The sequence below is a fragment of the Leuciscus leuciscus genome (genome assembly GCF_965113295.1).
Source record: "Leuciscus leuciscus genome assembly, chromosome: 9".
Lineage (NCBI taxonomy): Eukaryota > Metazoa > Chordata > Actinopteri > Cypriniformes > Leuciscidae > Leuciscus > Leuciscus leuciscus.
Genome location: NC_138733.1, coordinates 41,345,560 through 41,358,515, shown reverse-complemented (window position 1 = coordinate 41,358,515; position 12,956 = coordinate 41,345,560). Strand labels below are relative to the sequence as shown.

The 12,956-nt window shown below is 42.7% G+C and overlaps 1 protein-coding gene across 1 annotated transcript; it reads right to left on the bottom strand.

The window, feature by feature from the left end:
- Nucleotides 1-2,993: 2,993 nt before the first annotated feature.
- LOC309505565 (WD repeat-containing protein 53-like) lies at nucleotides 2,994-6,034 on the bottom strand. The gene is given in 3 exon segments (XM_082178976.1): nucleotides 2,994-4,039; nucleotides 4,042-4,173; nucleotides 5,555-6,034. Coding segments are annotated over 3 exon segments (1,035 nt in total). The 5' UTR covers nucleotides 6,032-6,034; the 3' UTR covers nucleotides 2,994-3,613.
- Between the last annotated feature and the right edge of the window lie 6,922 nt (nucleotides 6,035-12,956).

Here is a 12,956-nt window from a genome sequence, read left to right as displayed (position 1 = left end):
CCTCAGAGCGGTGTGCTAGACACTACAACTACTACTTCTGCATTGTTTTCATTAGACTCACTGTGTTGCCATGGTTTCTACAATGTAAAAAGTTAATCTCTTGCAGTTAACAACATGCATGAATTTAACTATACATCACGGGATCATTAACTACACAATCACCGCCTGTTAAATAAAGCAACATCCAGCATATTCTCAATGTTTCTTGGTCTTCTCCTGGACTGCACAGGCTCTACTCTTAAACACAATAGTGACCCACAAAACTCAACAGAAACACTTTAAATCCCAACAGAACAATAAACACTAACACATCTCTCAAGATCTCAGCAGAGGATTAAACAACAAACATGCCAGCTTCACTTATTACTTACCAGACTGACTTTATTTCTGTATTATGTCTACAGAAGATCTTATTAAGAATTAACAGAGGTTTAGATGTTGATATCTTATTGAAAAAACAAGTTTGAAAAAATATATATGTCACCATTATGATGATCGGTGTTTGTTTAGTTGGACTCTTTACTATTTAACATTAGTTCAATGGTTGCTTTAAGTCTGTGTTTCAGATACATGTTTGTTATGGCAAAAAGTGCAATATGATGTTGATCACTCTTTAGTATAGGATATAGTCATCATGTATGGATTTGAGTGAAATCTGCATTGGGAACTTTTACACTCTCGTGTGAAACTCACGATCACATGGGTTCCTATAGGGATTACTGATTTTCAGCTGTGAAATTTCATCAAGCAATGGCAAGATTTTATAGTAAAAGAGCCAACAAACACACCTCTGATGTTAATGTCTTTTGTTCCACAGAGCACTTGTGCACTTCCTGTTTCACCTTTACACAGCAGAAAGTATTGTTTCACTTTACTGGATGTTATGGGCACAACAGCATTAGAGGCACATATTCACATATTCAATACTGCCTGAGAGGAAATAACAGATCTCTTCTTGTAAATCAGGGCTGTTTCTGTCAGACAGAGCACTGTGTACAATCACTTTCACTTTTCACTGCAGGGAGACTTGATTCACTTTAGCCGATAAACAGCATTAAGATTCTTTAATAATAGGGGACATGAACAGTAGGGTAGCTTATTTGGATTATAAGATATGTGTTACGATTTTACTGGTGTAAGAAATGAAAGCTTTAGCATAAGTTCTGCCGGGAAGACTCAATTGTTAAGTCACTTTACCTTCTCATCTATCCAATCACATTCTAATACTCGTGGTATAAAAGATTGGTACTTACACAAGTTTGAGTTCACAGATGATGACGCTTCCATTCACCTCCATCCCCCCCATCACCTCCAAGATGGATCCCTCCCTCCATCCTCCCCACCACCACCACCACCACCCCCACCACCAGGATGGTCCCTTCCCATACCTCACAGGGGGTCGGCTGCACCCCTGCCTTTGTCTTCAGGCAGGATATGCAGAGTCCGGACCCTCAGATTGCGAGCTACGGACGGGGCATACGCCAAAGAACTTTATTGCTTGCTGGGCTGTTAATAAATGTATAATTAAGTGTGCTTGCTGAAAGCAGCACACTTATTGTTCTTCTTAAATTTTCTTCTTCTTCTTCTTATTATTGTTATTATTCCCGGGAGATAAATGTTGGCCAGCTCCTGCGCTTAGGCCCTTTGAGACAGAGACACCGTTCCAACTTTAAAACGTCCGTTCCAACTTTAAAACGTCCTTGCTCGCGAAGATGACATCACGACTCCATGTCGTTCGTCCGCCATATTGGATTGAACAGAAAGCGAAACAAAATTTTCACAGGTCACAAATTTGGTCCGAACTTCACGAAACTGGACGTACATGATCCTTGGACCAAGCCTCACAAAAGTTACTAGAAAGATTTTTGATTTTCGGAAGCGTTTGCCCGTCACAGCTAAACGAAATCGGCGGCGTAGTCGCCAAACAGGAAGTCGTCCATATCTCAGGAACTCTGTCACGTATCGAAACCAAACATTGTACATGAACTCGGGACTCCAATGTGAGGACGCACAAGATCTGATTTTTTTTTTTTTTTTTATTACAGGCTAATTGACAAACCCATTTACTTATGTCTATGCAAAAGAGTTTCACCTCACACTTTTAATGTTAATGCATTTAGACAGAAGGTGGCACTGTTGTATTACATTTCACAGAGCTGCCAAGTCAGTGTATTGACTGCATTCGTTTTTACTAGGTTTGTCTTAATGGCAGCGGGATGTGTAACTCTAGCATATGGCGCATATGTCATATAAAGTTAGGCAAGGCCAAACAGCGTTATCCATGTTGTTGCGATTGCATCGCTAGAGTAAGCTAATAGTGAAACTGATAGCGTTTTTCATTTAATTACAATATGAGGACTGACGGTAGGCTATAAAAATCAGCGTTTCTGTGTAGGTGATGACAACCATCTTGACAGCAGCAATTAAAGCATTGCTAATTACGGTAGACCTTAATTTGAGATAGCAAATTTGTTCCTAATCAAAGGGAACACTCAACCACAGAACAGCTGGGTGAGTTTTGTATTGGCTTATTGGATAAAGTAAATGAAGACTGTCAACTTCTTTTCAATACTATTTCATCACCCAAAACACTCCCACTCTCTGCTGTATATTCATAACCAATTATTTCAAAACCAACAACCAAGCCACATAAACAATGCCATTGGCTCTAGTCTACATTGCAGACATGTCTCTTAATGCACATAACTTTTCACCTTTTTACACAATCTTGAAAAAAGTACTATTGTTGAAATTCTCAGATCAAGTGAACTTCAACGCACCCTTATCCACCACCTGCTACCGTTAGTGAACCGCACCCGAGCAAGCACACTTTGCAGTTCCTCTGGAAATGCATTCTATTTACTTTTACTTTTACTTTGAGTAAATATTTCTACAAGTACTTGTACTTTTATTTGAGTACAGTTTTTGGATACTCTACCCACCTCTGCCTTCCTGATATCATGTGCGCAAAACAAATATAACCTACATTTATATATATATATAGTATATATACAGTCGAACGATGTATTAATTAACTTCTGAGTGGGTTCTGTTGGTAATAGGCACTTACCTAATGCTAAAATAAGTGTCATGCCTCTAACAAGTGCTTTTGATCTTCTTTTTGCTCTGAATGTTGTGTGGAGAACACTTGAGTTTTGCCACAGACTCGTCCCAGTGTCTAGAACACGACTGAATGCTTCATCAAGCGTCTCCATACTTGAAAAAAACACGGAAAACTACTTTTAAACAGGAGATTGACGGATTATTTACATTGATATTTACAGCGGGTCTATTCGCACGAGATTAGTATCACCTGAGGTCATTTTTCAGGACCTTTTTACTGAAAGTAAAAGTCGCTGTAATCTTTACTGATATTGACCGTAATGATCACTGAGATGCACATTCAGATGGGACTAAAATACTGAGAAGCTCTGGTAATAATTACTCTACCCCAGCTCTCCATGTTAAACTAATCCCATCTGAAAAGGGACTGAAAAACACCCACATCAGATCAACAGAGGAGCCACAAACGCCTGAGAAAGCATCATTTACGCTGCAGATCTTGCATGAAGTTTCCACAAGTTTAATACACGTGAAGGATCTCTCAGCTGTATTATAGTTGCTCGAGCGAGTACACCGTTGGGCAGCTGGTCTGGTCGGTCACCAGTAGACTGGGCTTCCCCTCCAGCACAGCGGGACAGACCCAGTTCACCTTCTCCGTGTGCTGGAAACACAGCCTGGGTCTCGTCTCTGAGCTACAGGCCTCCTCCTCGTCCTGCGGGTTCTGGCCTCTCCTCTTCTTCCTCCTCTTCTTCTTCTTGCTGTGGTCCACCAGTGGGTGTCGGCTGAGGTCCCAGAGCGCCACGAGCCCGTCGTTGCCCCCGCTGGTGAGCCAGTAGGGGTGCAAGAGGAAGCTGATGAAGTGAGCCTGCGACGCCCCCTGACTGTGTGCCGGGATCATCCCGCGCTCCCGGAGCCGGCCGTCGGCACACGCACGCAGAAGATGCAGCCCGCCGTCCTCCGCCGCGCACACACACACACGTCCCCGCAGGACGACACACACACGCAGTGAGCCAGAGGAGGGTTGAACACCTGACCCGTGTGCTCCTGCTGTGTGTCCTGCAGACTGACGCTCCAGACGGGACGGGGCTTCGGGCGGGTCCACAGACACCCCTGCGGGCGGCACACACACACACGTCACACTAACATGTCTTTACTGTCACACTATCATACATGCAGGTCTACCTGAAGTCAAAGCAAAAATGATTCAGACACCAGATATCATTTTAATATTTTTTTACTAGTGGGTGAAACTATAGTTCATTTATGTAGTGAGGAGAGCAAAATAAAGTAAACTGTGACAAATTATACAAGGGTGGATGGAGTAACGTAATTTACCACAGGACGTCTGTAATAATAATAATTTAATTAATCCTTGATGAATAAAAGTATTGATTTCTTTTATTTATTTCCCCCCAAAAATACAATAAAAATTATTACTGACCCCAAACTTTTGAACGGTAGTGTTTAATGTTAAAAAAACATTTAATTTCAGATAAATGCTGTTCTTTTGAACTTTTCATTCATCAAAGAATCCTGAAAAAACCCGTAAATAAATGTTTTCAGCATTGATAATAATCATAAATGTTTCTTGAGCATCAAATCATCATATTAGAATGATTTCTGAAGGACACCAGTCAAACTCATCAGTTTACATGCAGGTCTACCTTCAGTCAAACCAAGAATTAATCAGACACCAGATATCATTTTTTGATATTTTTACTAGTGGGTGCAGGACACTATAGTTCATTTAAGTGAGGATAGCAAAATAAAGTAAACTGTGACAAATTACATTAAAAAAATTATATAATTTCGTGTAAACACTCTTCACTTCCTTTTTATTCAAGTTTGAACTATTTCTTTACCTGTGAAAAAAAGAGGATTATAGAATCAAGAAGTTTCTACTGTTTTTGCATAGACTATTGATATATTTTCCAATTAATTATTTCTAATTTAGTAACCGTGTAAAATAAATATACAATTTATTGTGTTATTTACTAAGTAGTGAGATATCACATATGTGACCCTGGATCACGTCACCAGTCACGAGTCGCACGGGTATATTTGTGGCAATAGCCAACAATACACTGTATGGGTCAAAATTATCGATTTTTACTTTTATGCCAAAAATCATCAGGATATTAAGTAAAGATCATGTTCCATGAATATATTTAGTAAATTTCCTACCGTAAATATATAAAACATGTATTTTTGTGAGTGAATGCTGCACAATCGCCAACATAAATGAACAACTTTAAAGGAGATTTTCTCAATGTTTAGATTGTTTTGCACCCTCAGATTCCAGATTTTCAATATGTATAAATCTCAATTTCATATAATTGAACCATGTGACTGGTTTTATGGTCCAGGGTCACATATAGGCTATTGGCTTTATATCACCCATAGATGCTATTTTCTTTCGTGTCCCACTTTCACAGCGCCTGTAACACAGACCCATCAGCGAGCGCTCCAGAAACCCCGGGTGTCGTCGTACCTGCATGTCGAGTCCCGCAGACACCAGACTCTGAGGCCAGCGCGGTCTGAAGGCCACGGAGGAGCAGATGTTGGTGTGTGTGCGCAGGGTCCCGGTGGCCTTCATCTGCTGCAGATCCACGAGGGTCACGGCACCGGTGTCGTCGCCCGCAGCGAGCGTCCGCCCGCTCTCGTCCACACACACACCGTTGATCTCGTCCTCGGCCACGTCCCTCAGCTCCGCCAGCGGCATCTTCAGGCTCCTTAGGTCCAGCAGGGTCACGGCCCGGCCGTGACAGGCGGACAGGAGCGAGGGGTCCGCCGGGGAGAAGCACAGGCCCGTGACGTCAGCGCTCAGGTGCAGCGAGAAGAGCAGAGAGCCGGCGGGGCTCCACAGGGTCAGCTCTCCTGCCTCGGCTCCGGTCGCCACCATCGCCTCACTGGAGATGGCGGCGCACAACACCGGGGAGGAGTGACCTCCCGTCCACACGCGGGACATCCTGACCTGCACACACACACACAAGAGTACAGAGCTCACAATCTGACAGCATTCACACTAGAGGTTCACAGGCTGATCGGTTTTGTAGATTACTCGATTATCGGCAAAAAACACACTGTGTGTATCAGTCATGGATCAGTAGCCGTGTTTCCAGAGATCAGCTCTTTTAAGTAAGCAATAAGGTACGAGAGGCTGTGCTGTATCGTGAATAAGTAACGGCTGAAGGGCGTTGTTAGGCCCGTTGTTAGGGCGTTGTTAGGCGTCACAGGGTGACGCCAATCAGGATTCCCACACTCCGTCTCATCTACCGCACTCTTGCCAGTCAATATGACCCATTAGGGTACATCTTACCTTATACCACCCGGGCTAAAGTGCTGGTGCAGGACTTGTGGAAACTCAAACAAGGTTGGGATGACCCCATCACTCCGTCCGAACTAGCAGATCAATGGCTAAAGTGGGAACAGGAACTGTCGGAGCTCCCCAGCATCAGACTGCTCCGCTGTTATGTGCCCCCTTGTGCGGACCAGTCAGGTATATACCGAGAGCTTCATGTCTTCTGTGATGCCGCGGAACGGGCCTATGGTGCTGTGGCTTATCTGCGTGTCCAGGACAATCAAAATCACATTCATGTGGCCTTCATCATGGCCCGTTCCAGAGTGTCACCGAAGAGACAGTTGTCAATACCCCGACTTGAACTGAGTGCTGCCTTATTAGGTTCACAGTTAGCCACGACCTTGAGGTCGGAACTTACCTTGTCGTTAGCTCAAACTATCCTCTGGAGTGACTCCACAACGGTGCTGACCTGGTTGAAATCCGAGTCGTGCCACTATAAGGTCTTCGTTGGCACCCGGATCGCAGAAATCCAGGAACTTACCGACAGTGATGACTGGAGATATGTCGACAGCTCAAACAACCCAGCGGATGCCCTGACCCGAGGCAAGAAACTGAGTGATTTGGCTCAACCCAACTGCTGGATGGCCGGGCCGTTCTTCTTGCAGAAGTCTGAAAATTGCTGGCCAGTTGCCCCTACTGTTGCCCAACCATCACCACTCGCAGACAGTACTGAATTGAAGAAAGCTGTTCTGTGTCTGAATGTTTCTGCTACCTGTATCTTACCAGATGTCTCCCAGTATCAAAACTGGAGTGACTTAATCGTCGCCACTGAGCAGGCACGAACTCAGTCAGACCAAGTCTCTAAAGGAGCAGCAGCCGAAACCTTAATCTTACGGTTTAAGTCTACGAAACCTTAATCTTTACGGAACTTGACGCTCTCCAGAAAGGGAAACCTCTCCCTAGGCAGAGTCGTCTCCTCTCATTGTCTCCTGAACTGGATCCAGATGTGGGGCTGATGAGAGTAGGAGGAAGACTCCGTCGATCCCAGGACTTGGACCCCGACATCATTCACCCAATTATTCTAGACCCGAAGCATCCTACTACGCAGCTCATCATTAAGGACTATGATGAGTCCCTGCTGCATCCGGGCCCAGAGAGGGTCTTTGGAGAATTGAGACGCAAGTATTGGATCATGGGAGGAAGACCAGCTATCCGTAAACATCAGCACAGCTGTCGGGAGTGTCACAGATGGAAATCCTCTCCTGAAGTACCGAAGATGGCTGATCTGCCCCCAGCGAGGCTGCGTCTCTTTAAACCACCATTCTGGTCCACCGGGGTAGATTGCTTTGGACCCTTTGTTATCCACCAGGGCCGTAGAACAGAAAAGCGATGGGGAATCATCTTTAAGTGCTTGACTACTCGTTGTTTACATCTCGACTTGCTCGGAAGTTTGGATGTTGACGCCTTTCTCCTAGCTCTCCGTCGCTTTATATCCCGTCGTGGCAAGCCCTTGGAGATCTGGGCAGACAGAGGAACAAACTTCCGTGCTGGAGACAGAGAACTGAGTAAATGCTTCCAGGAGATGGAACCCAAGCTCCAGGAACACTTAGCCGATCAGCAGATTTCATTTAACTTCAATCCACCAGGGGCTCCACACTTCGGTGGAGTCTGGGAGCGTGAAATCAGATCAGTTAAGAATGCCCTGCGAGTGATTCTTGGAAAGCAAACCATCTCCGAAGTTGTCCTTCAAACTGTCCTGATCGAGGTAGAAGGCATCATGAATTCCGAGCCTTTAGGTTATCTTTCCTCCAATGTTGCGGATCCTGATCCGGTCACTCCCAATTTGCTCCTGATGGGGCGGCGTGATGCCTCTCTGCCACAAGCCATGTTTGTCAGCAGTAAGCTCCTTGGGCGAAGGAAGTAGCATACATAGCCAGATTTTAGCTGACCACTTCTGGACACGATTCATTCGTGACTATTTGCCTAACCTGCAACCTAGAGGAAAGTGGCTGAGGGAGGTCCAGAATCTCGAAGTAGGGAAGACTGTTCTAATCTTTGACCCACAACTGCCTCGGGCTTCTTGGCCAACCGGGCGTGTCACCACCATCACGACCGGGAGGGATGGTCGTGTCCGGTCAGTGGACGTCCAAGTTGGCGGTCGGATTTACACAAGACCAGTGTCACGTTTGATGGTGCTTCCTGAGCTGGTAGACGAGTGAGTCTTTATATCAGGAGGAATTGATCCCAATTCCGGGGCGGCTATGAAAAGACTCCGGCCATTCCATTCCCTTTCTACTCCATTTCGCTCTTTCCAAGATACTTTCCCACTCGCCTCCTGACCATGCCCGCCTCACCTGTTGTCTATAAATTGCTTCTACACCTCTTGGCTCACTCTTTGCACTTTCTCCTGGCACTCTGATGTATACTGTGTGTGTCTTCATCAGTTAACGTGAGTTAATTTGTTTCCATTTGACTGTCTTCTTTTTATGATTTACTGTCAACTGTTAACATGTGCACTGTTGGTTGATTTCTTTGTTTGCCAGACATGTGCCATGAACCATGTGGGACGATTGTTTGTTTGATTCATGTTTTAATAGCCTGTTTAGTTGTGATTAGTAAACTCATATCTCTTTTGTTTATTTGTATTGTTTAATTTATGTGGATTGACAACTGTCAATTAATTGTTATCTCTCTTTATATTTAATTCTGCAGCACACAAACCATGCATCTCAACCAAAGACAACCGTAACAATAAATAAACTACTACTGGTGTTGCAATAAACCTTGCCTTCTCCTTGCTTCCATCATCACTCTATATCATCTGACGTCTTCTGACCGAGACTCTGTTTGCTCACCAAACCCTCACTTCACCTGAACCATTCCCATTATAGTACAGTTCCTTCAGTAGGCAACATAAATAAAACCCCAAAATGTAGAAATTTACATTATTTATTTACTTAAGAACAATCAAATAGTACAAGAACAAAAATAAGACAAAAAACTGAACAGAAAAAACTAACAATTTATCTTTTTGATCAGCTCCGTGAGCTTCGAATTGATAGATGTGCCTATCTGAGCTAGGCATCATGTATGACAGTTGCCAAAGTGAGAAATGAGCTACAAAATGACCATCCTGCCATGAGCTATATAGGAGACATATCTTGTATGTACATATAGGGCTTATATGTATATATAAAGAAGCAATACAGGAGACCTATATGGCCTGTATATATGCACCTCAATTTTGCCTATATGTGGCATATATACGCATATATGCAGCATATATATTATCATATATGTGCATATATGCTGTATATATGCAGCATATATGTGCAAATAAACTGCCAAAATGCCAAACTACCAAAATGCATGACAAACCAAAATAATAAATTGTATTATTTAATACATAAGCCTGGTTTCTCCTAAGGTTTCTTTTTCTCTCCATTCTGTCACCTGATGGAGTGTGGGTTCCTTGCCACTGTTGTCTCTGGCTTGCTTAGTTAGGGGCACTTAATATTCAACAATATTATTGATTTGATTGCACAGACCATATCAGATGAGAACTGAACTGAATGACTTTTTTTCAGAGCCGCCTTAAAACCAAATTGAACTACAGTTACTACTTCATAATTGAGCATCTTTACACAGTTTTTGAACGGAAATGAAGCAACACTGAACTGACTTCTGCTTAACAATGACCGTTTTTGATGAAAATTGTACAAGCTGGACGATGACTTTCTACAGAGCTGCTTTATAGCCAAATTTAACTAAGGCCCACGCACCCAAACACAGAGAACATAATGCAACATAATCAAATATTTATGTACCTTTCGAAAATGACTAACAAAAACAGATAAATAATAGGTAGACTTACAGCTTCTTTAGCTTGTGCAGCCGCTAGCCACTAGCCAGTGCCGTTAACGTTACACTGCAATCCAACAACGAGTCAGTCAGTCAGTCAGTCAGTCAGTCAGTAGCCTCATGAGTAGCCTAGTCTGTTTCAAGTACAAGAAACCAGCACGCAAAATTTCTGGAATAACCAACAACTGTATTTAGACATTGTGTGACCGTGTTATAAGTGGAATAATTGATGACAGACCGTGTAAGAATAATGAATGTTATGTGTAGCCTAACGGTCGCTAGTGGAATAATTGATGACAGACCGTGTGAGAATAATGAATGTTATGTGTAGCCTAACGGTCGCTAGTTCGACAGACGCAAAATCTAGAGCATTCGTGTTAAATAATGTAAGGGTCCGTCGTCAATAATTCACAGTTAATTTCAACATAACTTCTTATTGACTTGCCGACTACTTAACGTTAGGATAGTTTTAATAAAACAGTGTTACTCACCTTTACACTCGCTCCTGCTTGAACCTCTCGTCCTCCTGTTGACGTTGTGATTTGGACAAAAGCGCGCGTAGAGGTAAGCGCTGGGTCAAAGTTTCCAAAACAAACCCAAATGCTGGGTCATTGTCAGCTGATTACGGGGAAAATAACCCAGCAACATAGTCAAAATGCTCAACCCAGCATTTGGGTTTAAAAATAACCCAGCATTTTTTAGAGTGCACGCACACACACACACACACACACACACACACACACACACACACACACACACACACACACACACACACACACACACACACACACACACAGACACACACACACACAGACACACACACACACACACACACACAGACACACACACACACACACACACACACACACACACACACATACATCTGTCTCTAAGGTGGGAATTCCTCTTGGTGCAAAAGACCATTAGTTGTGTAGTTGGTTTCTGGTTTCTGAATCTGAGAACAGCTCATTCTGAGACAGTGCTTATGATTTATTGAGATTGTAAAAAAAAAACACTGTGTGGATTTTTATCATTCTAGGGTGGTTTTGCTCACACACTGCCAACACACATTTATGTTCAAACACCATGTAAAAGTGAATTTTGAATAATAGGTGCCCTTTAATTATATTAATGATAGAAAAGAGAGAATACAGGACAGTCTCTGACTCGATATGAAACACTTCTATAAAGACACAACAATATTACAAATAACTCTCTTCTGATTTCCATGCAAGCTCTGGTTAATATGTGTATATAAACTTAGTACTCTTCTAATATATTCTGTGCACTTTAAATCAAGTCTTTTTAGGGATAGTTCACCCGAAACTGTCCACTGACTTCTAATGTATGGACAAAGACATCTCTAAATATTGTCTTTTATGTTCCACAGAAGAAAGAAAGTTATCCAGCTTTTGGTCGACATGAGGGCATATGTACATTATATCAGTTTTCATTTTTGAGTGAACCATCTTTTTAATACATTTACATTGAATCATTCAGCAGACGCTTTAATCCAAAGCGATTTACAAATGAGGAGAACAATAGAAGTTAAACTAACAATATTCAAGTGCTGTGAATAATAGTGTGAATAGTAGTTATTTGGTAAAAGAGTATAATGTACATGCATTAGGAACACAAGCAAGACTATGACATTGAACTACTTGATGTTGTTGATCTGTCAGTCTATCGGGGGAATTAATGAGAATAAACCGTGCTTTATACAACCCTCCTCTCCATCGTATGATAAAGTCCTGCTGATACAGAACGTCAGCAGAAGCATCAACGGCACATCAATACATCTTTAATAAAACTCTGTTTACCGTATGTGTTTAATGGAGCACAAACAGAGCAATTGAGTTTTGAGTTTTATGAGTCAAGAGTTATCTCTAATAACCCTAAATGTCACAGAAAGGAAGGGTGTGTGCAGTGAGAAGAAGGACATGGACTTCATTTATTGAGTGCAGATGTTTAAACTGAACTGCAGGCGGTCTGTGAATGAGACGCAGGCTTTTGCATCGAAACACAGCAGGCAAACGCTGCACTACTGTCTGGAGAGTGTTCGTCCCGGCTGTGTGTCGAACTCTGATGTGTGTCAGTTCTACAACAGCAGTGAACAGACTTCATTAACCCTCCAACATCAGGCCTCAAGAACATGTACAATACACAGTCAGCCAGTGGGTTCAGATACAGGAGATATTCAGAACAACCCCAAATTATATCAAACAATACAGGGTTGTAACTATAAAAATGATATCTAATAATATTCACGATTATGTAGGGGAGAATGAGAAAAGTGTAAGTCAGAAGCACCAGGAACAAACTGCCCAAAATTCTCTTGCGCTTTAGAGAAGTAAGTGATATTGCGCGTGAAAGACCGCGACAAGTGCCAACAAAACACAGAACGATTATCGGGTAGGGGATTAAACAGCCGATCGATCCAGACAGAGGGCTAAAGAGTATGACTGTAAAGATCAGAGGAACAAACCAGATGATCACAGAAACGACACAGCAGACTTTCAGTGAATGATGAGATCTGTACCAGATAGGATGAGAAACCAGAAGATATCGTTCAAAAGCAACACATGCCATAAAATACAGACCCGCAATCAAACTATACCAATATGCATGATAGGCAGCCCCTGGCTCTGTGATGATTGTGTGTGTTAATCTACTAATGATCTGAATGAGATCTGAAAGAATCAAATGAATAACAAACACTGGAGTGGAGCGA